The sequence below is a fragment of the Bubalus kerabau genome, chromosome 4, assembly GCF_029407905.1.
Source record: "Bubalus kerabau isolate K-KA32 ecotype Philippines breed swamp buffalo chromosome 4, PCC_UOA_SB_1v2, whole genome shotgun sequence".
NCBI lineage: Eukaryota > Metazoa > Chordata > Mammalia > Artiodactyla > Bovidae > Bubalus > Bubalus kerabau.
Window position 1 is genome coordinate 41971292 of NC_073627.1, and position 13175 is coordinate 41984466.

General features: G+C 48.7%; 1 protein-coding gene across 8 annotated transcripts in view; it reads right to left on the reverse strand.

The window, feature by feature from the left end:
• The window catches only part of RPH3AL (rabphilin 3A like (without C2 domains)), a 137820-nt gene that overhangs the window by 42893 nt on the left and 81752 nt on the right, over positions 1–13175 (reverse strand). For 7 of the 8 annotated variants that reach the window (XM_055576987.1, XM_055576982.1, XM_055576985.1 and 4 more), the window contains one exon: positions 11166–11252. The exons of the other annotated variant lie outside the window; for it this stretch is intronic. In XM_055576987.1, coding sequence (XP_055432962.1) covers positions 11166–11252 — 87 coding nt within the window. The remainder of the gene's footprint in view (positions 1–11165; positions 11253–13175) is intronic. 8 annotated transcript variants of the gene reach the window in all.

Sequence of the window (13175 nt, forward strand, 5' to 3'; positions counted from 1 at the left end):
CATCTGTTTGAGTCTCTGCTTTCAGCTCTTTAGGGTGTACATCTAGAAGCAGAATTGCTAGATCATTAATTTTTTGAGGAGCCATCATACTGTTTTCCACCATGGCTGTGCTATTTTAATTTCCCACAATCAATGCACAAGGTTTCAAATTTCTCCACATCCTTTCCAACACTTATTACCTCCTGCTTTTAAACATTAGCTATCCTGGGACTTCCCTGCAGTCCGGTGGCTAAGACTCTGCACTCTCAATGCAGCGGACCTGAGTTCAATCCCTGGTCAGGAAACTAGATCCTGCATGTTACAAATAAGATCTGACACAGCCAAATAAATAAGTAAATAAAATTTTAAAACAAACACACACATATTAGCTGTCTTAATGGGTGTGTCATGGTGGCTGGTTTGCTTTCAACAGAGCTACCTCTTCCCCTTCCTACATGCCGCACTCCTGATCTCTGTGCCCTGTTCTACTCTTCTTCTCATGTAGCTTCTAACATATACATATCTATGTAATTTGCTTAGCTATTACTTTGGCTATGTTTATCTTCTGTTCCTTCTCTCCTCCCCTGGTCCCTGCTAAAATGTAAACCCAAGGCAGAGATGTTTGGCTGATTTGTTCATCACTATTTTCCAAGGGCCTAAAACAGTGCCTGCTGCTGCTGCTATGTCGCTTCAGTCGTGTCCAACTCTGTGCGACCCCATAGACGGCAGCCCACCAGGCTCTGCTCTCCCTGGGATTCTCCAGGCAAGAACACTGGGGTGGGTTGCCATTTCCTTCTCCAATGCATGAAAGTGAAAAGTCAAAGTGAAGTCACTCAGTTGTGTCCAACTCTTAGAGACCCCATGGACTGCAGCCTACCAGGCTCCTCCGTCCATGGGATTTTCCAGGCAAGAGTACTGGAGTGGGGTGCCATTGCCTTCTCTGAAACAGTGCCTGCTGCTGCTGCTAAGTCACTTCAGTCGTGTCCGACTCTGTGCGACCCCATAGACAGCAGCCCATCAGGCTCCCCCGTCCCTGGGATTCTCCAGGCAAGAACACTGGAGTGGGTTGCCATTTCCTGCTCCAATTCATGAAAGTGAAAAGTGAAAGGGAAGTCACTCAGTCGTATCCGACTCTTAGCGACCCCATGGACTGCAGCCTACCAGGCTCCTCCGTCCATGGGATTTTCCAGGCAAGAGTACTGGAGTGGGGTGCCATTGCCTTCTCCGGAAACAGTGCCTAGCACATAGTAAATAGTCAATGACTACTGTATGAATGAATGAGTGAATTAACAGATAGACAGTAGAGTTGTTAGAAGGAGTTTTAGAGGCAGCCACGAAATTAAAAGACACTTTCTCCTTGGAAGAAAAGCTATGACAAACCTAGACAGCATATTAAAAAGCAGAGACATTACTTTGCCAACAAATATCTGTATAGTCAAAGCTATAGTTTTTCCAGTAGTCATGAATGGATGTGAGAGTTGAACCATAAAGAAGGCTGAACACTGAAGAATTAATACTTTTGAACTGTGGTGCTGGAGAAGACTCTTGGGAGTCCTTTGGACAGCAAGGATATCAAACCAGTCAATCCTAAAGGAAATCAGTCCTGAATATTCATTGGAATGACTGATGCTGAAGCTGAAGCTCAAGCTCCACCTGATGCGGAGAACTGACTCACTGGATGCTGGGAAAGATTGAGGGCAGGAGGAGAAGGGGGCAACAGAGGATGAGATGGTTGGATAGCATCACTGACTCAATGGAAATGAGTTTGAGCAAACTCAGGGATATAGTGAAGGACAGGGAAGTCTGGTGTGCTACAGTTCATGGGGTTGCAAAAAGTGGATATGACTGAGCAACTGAACGACAACATGGGCTTCAACCCCTGGCTCTGTTAATTACAACCTAGTGTCTTTGGGGAAGTGACTTACTTTTTCTAAGCCTCCGTCTCCCCATCTGTCACATGAGGACAACAGTGAATACATCAGGAATACATCTGTCCAATGATCAGATGAATTGAGATACTGACCGGCCTGCAGTAGGTGTGGAGTTCATGTTGCTACTCAGAACCAGATTAGACTCCCAGGTAGGACACTGGGCTCAGCAGACTAGAGCTCAATAGTGAGAAAGTGCGTTCCCTCTTGGATCAGACAGCTTCTCAGAGCACTGAGTTCTTCCTCCTGTGCGTGGACACAGGCTCAGGTAGGCACCCTGAGAAGGAGCAGGGAGAGGGTGGGAGACCACTCTGCCTCCCCAGAGGAGGAAGGGGAAACTGGGGGTCCCAGGACCCTCCTCCTCCTGCTGCTTCTGCTTGCGTGGGAGGCCAGGGACCTGCAGCGATAGCAGTTCTGCTTAGCAGAGCCGAGGCATGTGGGAGGTGACCAATACACTGAGGAAGTGTGACCATCCGGGTCCCCTGGGGCCACGGTGCCAGCAGCCCAGGGTGAGCCAGACGCAGGTGGCGGGGCGCTCAGGCAGCCGCCCCCGCTCGCCCCAGCGCCAGCCACCCACCCCTGAGCGCACTCACGGGCCTCCGGAGGGGCCCTCTGGCAAAGCTGTTTGCTGCTAAAATCCAAACTGCAAGTAACAGCAGGGCCAGAACAGAAGCAGCGTGGGGAAGCAGATGGCAGCCTGTAGTGAGTACGGGCCGCCCGCCTGGGAGACAGGTGCCACGAGGCTGCTAGGCTCGGCTGGCATGGCTGCTTCCCACGGGCGCTGGCGGGGGGCCTGGAAGCCCCTGATCCTCCCAGCCTCCTGAAGGCTTGTGCCAAGGTGGACCCTCCCCTCCAGGCCCTTAACTGTCTACTGGTTACCCTCCAGGCTGGGTGGGTTGAGACGACTGAAAAACCACCATGTGAAGCCAAGTTCCTCCTTCTAGTCAATCAACAACCAGGAGAGAGGGGCCAGAGGATGAGATACAGACTTAGCATCAGGGGGCCCTGTGGGACCCCAGCCAGGGTCATCTGTGATAAGACTTCATTCAGGGAAATCAGAAAACCCTGCTGGGGAAGGGTCCTAAGGTGCTCCAAACACGGAGCCCGCTTTCCTCTTTTGCAAATGTCTTTCAATCCACAAACCTTCTGAGCACCTTTTATATGCAAAGCACTGCGGGGAAACACAGTGAGTGTTGGTGCAGCCCGGCCTCTGATGAGTTATAATCAGGATGCCGAACGACACAGGGAAAGCACGGCGGATGGATGGACGCTGAGTGGAGAGGAATGCTCTAATTGTACTAATCAGCTTCCCATTACTTATAAATTGCTCTTCTCCCCTTTCTAGCTCATCCCCCTCTGAGCATGCCTGCATCCTCATAGAAGCCTTCTGACTCCAAAGGCAGACATTTTAGAGGCTGGAGGAATGGTTTCTAGATTCCTGGGGAATCTGGATTCCAATTAACTTCCCCCTGATTACCATTTTGAGTGAGTCATTTTTTTTTTTTTTTAATGAATTGGATTAGAGGCTAAACAATCAATGACATAAATTTCTGGCTTGCAACGTCATGTTAGAAGCTCCCATGCAGTCCTTCTCCAGCTTGCACTAACGCACCCGAGAAAGCAAGTGAATCAAGGGCACGCAGACATCAGTACAGAAGCGATCTGATGCTCAGCCTACAGTCAGGCTCCCCTCTGAAGACAGGCAAGTGGGATGGATGAAACAGGAGACACCGGTCCACCCACCCTTGCCTGCTTGGCAGGGGTCAGGGTGCAGGATCAGGGCTGCCCCTAGGTGGCCTTCCTGGTGTAGTATGTCTACGAGTTTCCAGTGCCCTCCCTCCTCCAATTCTGTCTTTATGGATGGGACACAGATTCCCAGAAAGCAACTAGGTGGGAGTGGGAAGGAGCTGGCAATGGTGAGTTGCATCTGGGAAGGTATATTTTCTTCAAGTAAAGCTCAGTTGTGGGAGGGTGGGGAGAGCTAAACCAACTGGCTGCAGTTTTCCAAGTCCTCCCTAGTTCTGAGGGCCAGAGGTCCAGGTCCCAGCAGAGAGAAAGCGCCTCAGAGGAGGAGCAGAATCCCAGACAAAGGAGAGGGGCTGTGGGCGGTGCTGTCTCAGGTAAAGCCTGGGCCTGCAGAGCTCACAGCATCAGAAGGGGGGTGAAGGCACAGGTGCAACCACCAAGACCAAACACAGGAAACCATCAAATTCAGACCAAAAACAAAGAATCAACGACATGAAAAGCTTTATGATTTTTCAGAATGAAGAGAAAAATAAAAAGAACTTGAAAATGATGAATATAGAAGACAGAGAGTGGAAATGTACTCTTCAAATTAACAGTGCTCCCAGGAGGACCTTCCGAGATCCCACATGCTGCAACTAAAGACCCGGCATGCAGCAATGAACATCCAGCAGGGCCAAATAAGCAAAAACAATAAATTTTTAAAAAGTGCGCCCCAAAAGAAAGCAGAAGAGTTTCAGAACAAAGCAGTAAGCAAAAACATAATTGAAAAGCTTTCCTGAATCGAAGACCCAAATACGTTTGTCCTAGACAAAAATCAATGAAAATGACCTAGGCCTAGTCAGATAAAATTATTAATTTCCAAATATAGACATAAATAATATACCAGGTTATTAAAAAGGGAACAAAAGCATAAGCCTGGCTTTAGACTTCTCCCTCACGTCTCCGTTCTTGACTTTAAAACTACTTTATGCTGAGCATCAGATCTTGTCTGCCTGTAGCGTCCTGTTCGAGCTTTGACTTCAGGGCATGTATCTGCCTGCACCTGGAAACTGGCTTCCCTGCATCCTGTCACGTACCCTGCATCCTGGAAACTGTCTTCTGGGTCACCAGGTCCCTCTTGGGGTTCCTCAGGGGTGCCTGATGTGCTAGTTAAATGGTCCACTGGGGATGTCCCTGGTGGTCCAGCAGCTAAGACTGGACTGCTCCCAATTCAGGAGCCCAGGTTTGATCCCTGGTCAGGGAACTTCCCTGGTGGCTCAGACAGTAAAGAATCCGCCTGCAGTGCAGGAGACCCAGGTTCAATCTCTGGGTGGGGAAGATTCCCCTGGAGAAGGGAAAGGCTACCCACTTTAGGATTCTTGCCTGGAGAATTCCATGGGCAGAGGAGCCTAGTGGGCTGCAGTCCATGGGGTCGCAAAGAGTTGGACACGACTGAGTGACTAACACTTTCACTCACAAGGAACTAAACCCCACATTTCACAACTAAAGATCCCTAATGCTACAATGAAGACCAAAGACTCCAAGTGCCCCAACTAAGACCCGGCATGGCCAAATATGAAAACAAACGAAACAGTCTATTCAGGGCTGTCTCAGTCCCTTTTCTGTGTCTTTAAATCTTGAACATATATCAGAGTTTATTCATTTACCAACAAGGAAACCAGGAAAGTGACCAAGGAACATGCCCGTTCACAGAGGGAATGGAAATGAGGTGGGACAGGCAGCTGCCTGGCTGAATGCTTATATAAGCAGCTGATTTAATTAGGTAAAGACTGTAGTTTCATGTGGTCACAAAAACATCATCTTCATGGCAGTTAGCAGAGTGGAAATCAGGGGCCAGGGACTCCTAGCTATTGGGAGTGCCAACCAGGGATCAAAAAAAAAAAAATTAATAAGAAGCAAATGATAAAGAAACATCTGTGGCTGTTAATGGGAATGACAAGGTTTACTGGTCTAAAAAATTACCAAAGTATCATTTGATTGAGTTTTCAAGTTCATTAATAACATTTTTCATTTTTTGAAATGAACATGGTTCATTTGGTTTTTTTTTTTTTTTTTCAAATTTCCTTGCTCATTTTTCAAATGTCTTATTGGTCCAATTTGACTTCTCTTGCTTCTCTTATCTCTTTTACTCAACTTAAAAACTTATTTGGACTTCCCTGGTGGTCCAGTGGTTAGGATTCTGCATTTCAACTGTAGGGGGCACAGGTTCGATCCCTGATCAGGGGACTAAGATCCCATAAGCCGCATGGTGCAGTCAAAAAAATGAAAAGTAAATTAAAAATTCAAACATTTCTTTCACAGTCTCACTATTATTTCTAGTTCCTTGAGTACCAATTCTCCTAGTTGCTACATTTGCCTCCTCTCCCTCATGGTGGCTCTTTGCTCGTGCAATCGGTTAGACAACAGACAGCAAACTCACAGAATTTTGAATGGGAAAGATGACCATTAATTGCATTATCAGTCAAGTCATTGTCTTTTTTCGTAGGAAAGCAACAGCTATCATTAGACTAGCAAAAGACTCAGAAATACACTGTCCACATGTCATTACTTAAGATTGCATATACCAGCAAACTATAAATCAAAAGCAATATCTCAAGGGTCTATAAGAAAAGAGTGAGGACTTCCCTGGTGGTCCAGTGGTTAAGAATCTGCCTGCCAATGCAGGGGACGTGAGTTGGATCCCTGGTCCGGGAAGATCCCACACGCTTTGGAGCAACTAAGGTTGTGCACCACAACTTCTGAGCCCATGTGCTGCAAATTCTGAGGCCCGTGTGCCTAGAGCCTGTGCTCCACAACCAGAGAGGCCACTACGATGAGAAGCCCACAGGGCACAAGTAGAGAGCAGTCCCCACTTGCCCCAGCTGGAGAAACCCCATGCACAGCGACAAAGACCCAGCACAGCCGGAATAAATAAATAAAATTTAAAAGAGGGACTGTAAGTACTGATGTTTATTTTTCCCTTCTAAGTATCCATTCTGAGGACAGAATCTCAAATGTGGGCAAAGAGCTAAGTACACAGATATATAAAGCAATTAGCAATGAGAAGGAAAAAGGAAATAACTCAGATGGCCTAAATTAGCAGAATATCCATATGACAGAACGTTTACAAAGAATTATTGATTACACTGAGAAGTGCTTACGTTAAAATGTTAATTTTAAAACAGAGGTTCAACAATACAAAGAAAAAAAAAAGACACAGAAAAAAGAAAGCAATTATGCCAAAACATTAACAATGATTGCCTCTGGATGGTAAGATTATGAATTTTGGGGGTGCCTGTATTTCTTTATGCTTTCTATACATTGTGAGTGTCAATGATTCATATTAATCTTAAAATCAGAAAAGAGTAAAATGTATATATTTTTAAAAGTGAAAACTTCTAAGGGTGACAAGTCAAGAACTGAAATATCTGGGGTAATATTAAATAAGAAAGATAAAATATCATGATACTAACTCTAACATTACAGTCTATAATTTATTCTCAACATAGCAGCCAGAGTATCCTTTAAAACTTGGGGGAGTATTCAGGGCATGCCTTTCCTCTACTTTAGATCTCCAAAGACTCCCCATTTCACTCAGAGTAAAAGCTGGAATCTTTCCAAAGGTCTGCAAGGACCAATATGATCTGGGACCCCAGCCACACTCTGACCTCCTCTCCCGACTCTGACTCTGCGCCAGTCACAGTTCTCCTAACTGCTCTTCAAACCTACCAGGGACACATGTGCCTCAGGGCCTTTGTACTTGCAGTACTCTCTGCTTGGAATGCTTTCTGTCCACACAGCCACAGAGTGCATTTCAGACCTCAGCTCAAAAGTCCATTTTATCAGTAAGCCCTTCCTTGACTCCTGCATCGCCCCCTTCCCCTGAGCACATTTTCATCATCTGTGACGTGGCAGAATTTACGGTATCGCGTGTGTGGTCTCCATCTCCCATGAGAAGAGCTCTTTTGTCTGGCACATAGAAGATGCTCAGTAAATATGCATTGAGTACCCAAATGAATAAATGCACGAGATTGCAAACTCCTCCAGAGCAGAGGGCCCAAAGCTGGCACCACCGCATTGCCGAGGGGCACACAACAGGTAGCGGTACCAACTGGACGCCCCCGGGACATGTAACCAGCATTCAACTCACTCCAGAAAAAACACTTAACAATTGCAGACAAAGAAGACAGAAGGGAAGAGTCAAATGGAAAAGAACATAAGAGTGTTGGGGCCGAGTGGTAAGAGAGCTTCTAGCAAAAAAATGCAAGTTCTTCCATTAGGACGTTGTTTTTTTTTTTCTGTAGGACAGAACTCCACATTTTTATCACAGATTCAGAACCGGCTCTGTGTGGCACTGAAAATGACATTTCAAATGCTCTTTCTATTTAGCTATCTCTTTGTTGTGATTAGATATTTTTCTGTGGAAAAAAAGCATTAGGAAACCAATTACTCTGTCACTCTCCCACCCCCAAAGGAGGCAGGAAAATGCAGCATCTGGGTATGGTACTCACAGGCACCCAGACTCAGACACAAAGACTTTCAGGGCCCATCCACACCTCCTAAACATCTAGTCTGCCTGGTCACGTGGAGGGGGGATACAGCATCCTTGATCTTGCTCCATTTTATCGGCCTCTAGAAATTCAAGGGCAAACTGATAGCATACTGCATAGCCTCATATTCTTTGCCGTAGGAAAGATAAGAAAATTCATCCTAAGCTATTTTGGACTTTTCTGGGCGTTGGAGTGCTCTGGAGATTAGGATAGGCTGGTGGTGGACACTGTCCATGGTAGCTCAGGACTATTAATGAGTTGAGGGGCACTCGTGAAAGGCCGGACGGGGGCAGCTGCTCCCTCACCAAGCCCTCCACTAAATTATTACATTCGCTGAATTCGTCTTTTCTTTCACTCCTCCTCCCTTTCCTTGACAATTCTTTCATCTCTGTCCTCCCACACCTCGGTTGTGTCTTTTCATCCTGTTCAGGTGTCTCCCACAAGATACTGTTTTAGGAAATTTTCCTATCTTGTGAATGCCTGCATCTTAAAAAAAATTTTTTATTGGAGTATAGTTGCTTTATAGTGTTGTGTTAGTTTCTACTGTACAGCAAAATGAATCAGCCATACATATATACACATATATCCCCTCTTTAGGGGAGATGCCTGCATCTTCAAAGGGACTCCTTGAAGCCCAGAAAACCGCAAATTCAAAGGGGGATTTTCCAGCTGGGTGAGCGAGGAAGGCCTCTAATATTGAAAGAGTACCTATTCTGGGCTGGACATTCCAGATACTTGGTGTACTGTTAACAATGTTCCCAAATTCTCACAGTATCTCCAATGAAATAGGTATTATCGTCTCCATTTCAACAGGAGAAATTAAGGACTTCCGGGCGATAGAGTGTAGAGTGTTAGTTCACATCTAGAGGCCCTGCCTGCTATCTTCCCTATTTCAAAGATGCAGCCAGTGATATATGAAGATTCCAACAAAGAAGCTCAACTGTGCTCAAAAACAAGGTCTACATCTTGATGGATCAGAAACTCCCAATATTTATGATTTTGAGGGGCTAAAGGCACAGCTTGCTGGGCTCAGGGTCTGGAGGCAAGTGGAAGCAGCTGGAAGGCTGGTCTTTCAAGGGTATGGGAACTGAAAGTGTCCCGTGGGAGGTGGGGGACCAGAGCTCGAGTTCCTGAGAATGGAGGCTGGTCATTCTCCACTTGGGAAACGAGGCTGAAAGAAGCAGAGGTGCTGCTCCACCCCTCTCCTAAGAGTAAAGCTGATCTACGGATGTGAACACTGATACAGGCTGGAAGAAGTACACACATAGCCAGGGCCTGGCCAGACTGCTTATGTCTTTGATGTTGGACTTCAGGGATAATCCCATTATTACTGCGGACACACAGCTCATCACTAACCCAAGAGAGCTGGCCCTGTGCTGAGGGACCTAGGACCTAGGTGGAGGCAACTTGAAATCACTTGGCAAGGAGAGCTGGGTGGAGGTGATGAGCAGGGGGAGAAAGAGAGAGAGAAACTGACTCCCACTCAAGATGAGTGGACAAACCTTAATTCTAAAACACCCTATCATGAGAGAGACAGCCAGCGAAGAGTTAGCGAGCTGCAAGGCAGTTCTGAAGAATTTACCAACAAGTATCTCAGAAAAGATAAAGAGAGGACTTCCCTAGTGGTTCGGTGGTTAAGAGTCTGAGCTTCCACTTCAGGGGGCATGAGTTCAATCCCTGGTCAGGGAACTAAGATCCGGCATGCTGCAAGGTGTGACCAAAAATTAAAAACAGAAAGATAAAGAAATAACTGAGAAAGCACAGTTGGGAGCTATGGAGGATGCATGGAGGGGCTCAGAAAAGTATCTTGCAGGATTTCCAGGAGACTCAGATGGCAGGGCAGCAAGATTCAAGGATGTCATGGCTGAGGACTTTCTGTAACTAAAGACATTTTACAGATCTTAGGATGAAAGGCGCATATTAATCATCAAGCAGATAAATAAAAAAAGTAAATCCACATTTGGATAGCCTGGAGCATTCTCCCTCCACCTGACTCCTCCTGTTCCTGAAATTTCCGACCCATGACCTTCCCCAGGAGCAGCCTGACCATGTCCTCCACTCTTCTGGCCCCACTTCCCATCCTGGTACAGGGAGGAAAGTCCTGGGTGTGGGGGTTAGGAGACGTAGGTTCGAGCCTCCCCATCTGTTTTCACCTCAGAGTCCTCAATGAGCCTTGATTTCTTCCCTTAAAATGGGATCAGAACTAGAATGATGGAAACTTAGAACCAGAAGGGACTCTGGGGACAGCGTCATCACAAGACCATGGTGTTAGACCCACTAACTAGCTTGGTGACCACAAGATGCTTAACCTCCTGCATCCGCATTTCCCCATCAATAAAAGGGGATGATAACAGCGCTAATCTGTGGGGTTGCATGGGGGATTCCCAGGTAGCGCTGGGAACCTGCCTGCAAATACAAGAGGCCTGGGTTCGATCCCTGGGTTGGGAAGATCCCTTGGAGGAGGGCGTGGCAACCCACTCCAGTATTCTTGCCTGGAGAATCCCATGGACGAGGATCCTGGCGGGCTGCAGCCCACAGTATTGCAAAGAGTCAGACACAACTGAAGCAACTGAGCACACACATGGGGTTGCACAGGGATGAAATGAATTCCTGCATGTAAAGGACTTCGCGTGGTGCGAGGCCCAGAGTAAACCTTCAACCCAGAGCAGCCATTTCTGTTACGATAAATACAGACCCCCCACAAATGTCACCTGCGCCTACACTCAGTGCGAGGGGCTCCCTGAGGAAACCAAGGACCCCAGGCAGAGCAGAACTCGGGCCCACTGTGGCCGCTATGCTGGGGAGCGCCAAGCCAGCAGACTGCCCCTCCCCACCCTTGCCCCTGGCTGCCCTGGGTAGGCCACCCTCCTTGACCTCCTGCGAAGCCCCTCCAAGCAACCAGCTATGAGCCTCCCCCAGTGCCAGTGTGCCCTGCCCCGACCTGGCCGGTCCCTCCCCCCACCCCACTGCCCGGGTACCCTACCTCTCTCTGCTCACTGCAGATCTTACACAACCACAGGGGCCGTTTCTGGCCGGGAGAGGCCTCGATCCCGCATTTGGTGCAGACTTTCTACAAGAGAGAGGACACAGGAATGTAAATACTCAGTCCCTTCCTCCCCGGCTGAGGGGCTGGGAAAACTATAACCCAGGAGCCCTCGTCATCTTCTGAGGGCACGGTTTTTGCTTCAGAGCCGCAAGGGGAGATGACCCGAACGACACAGATCATCTGAACCCAGCAGCTGGCTGTGGGGCACCAAGGATGTATACCCATCCTTGGATGGCCGCGATAGAAATTCACCCCCGACAAGTACATCCTGTTGGGATCACATCAAAGAAGTAAGCTTGCAGAGAGTCACAGCTGCATGACGTTCAACAGCAAGGAACTGGAAACAACCCAAACGCCCAGTACCAGAGGCGGAGCAAACACAGCCAGGATACGGCCTTCACAGGCAGGCTGCGTCGCCCCTGGAAGTGCGGGCAGGAATGATGCTATTCAACAAAGAGAACATATACGTGGATATAACCACGCAGAAAACTCACTCGTGTGCCTGACAAGGTGAGGCGATGATGTAGTGAGAAATACCAGTGCCCGCTTAGGCACTTCCTTGATGCCAAGGCCCTTCACTTAACCATCCCAGCCACCCCAGTATACATAAGTGGGCCCATCTTGCAGGGAGTAGTTTGAGAAAGTCCTCACGTTCACACACCAAGGAACAGACTCAGGTCTGCCTCTCGAGCTGTTATATAACAGCCTCTGGACACATAAGTAGCCAGAACCTAGTTTCTGCGGCGTTTTTCCTTCTACAGAATTGCTTAAGCTCATCACTTCTAAATGCGTATTTTGCTTCCTCCAAATGCACAGCCACAAGCAGCAGCGGGAAAAGCCAAATGAAACGCACCAGGAGGCAGAGGGGGACTTGGCGGGGCCTGAGACCTCGTCCCGGCTAACCCAGCAGAGTCTGATTAGGGGACAGTGTCTCCTCCTTACAAAACAGCCGCACCAGCTAATCAGTCAGTCTTTCTGCTGCCTGGAAGCTGCCTGGTCCCTGCAGGGTGGGGAGCTCTCTCCCTCCCCCTCCCCCTAAGGGAAGGCTGGATCCCTGGCTTGGCCTTTTCTGCAGGCTGCCAACTGAGCAAGGAGCACACCTCTCTGCCGAGAGGGAAATGTCACCAGCTTGGCTTTCCCGAGCATGTTGCCACCGCCCGATGGGGAGGCTGAGCCTCAGGAGGTAGGGAGCCAGTTCGTGGCAGGAGGGGAGCTATGATACATCATGGGGGGGTGGTGTCTGCACTGGCCTCCATTCGATGCTCAGGTACAAGAGACATCACTTTTCTTTGATTTCTCCAAATACACTGTAACCGGCTCCAAGCTCAGCTCCCTCCGGTTGGCAGGACAGTCCACCCCAGTCTGATTAGGCCTGGCTCTCACGAAGATCTCAGGCTTGGGGTCTTGGCAGTGCAGTGTGTCTGGGAAGGGTCCCCTGGGTGCTGTGGGGCCCAGCCACTCCTGTGCCAGGCCTGGGCTGGGATCTGTGCCAGGCTGGGACTCGGCCTCTCTGGGGGCCCACAGACTGTCCACCTGGAGCTCCAAGTCATCAGCCCTGACCTGGTTTGGAGATCTCCCTCCCCGCCTAGAGCTGCCTCTTGTTGCCCTTCCCAAAGTTTGCCCCAACCCTTCTACCTCGAGGACAGGGCCTCCCATAAGCCTATAAGCCCCGGGCCTCAGGAAACACACATGGGCCCCTCCTCCCCGGGGTAAAGAGAGGAACGAGGTGCTGAAGCCACTTGGCTGTTTTTCTTGCTCATCCCCATGACCCTGTGTAGATGAGGGAGTGTGAGCCGGCCACCACGTCAACTCAGTGCAAAGGGAACACTGCACAGTCATGTCAAGGACAGCCAGGTCTGGGGGAGGCCGCTAGCTTCCCTGCCGAGTGGGCTTCCACTGAGCAGAATTGCCCTGGGCAAGTGAGTGCCGGCTTCTAGGGGTTGACCG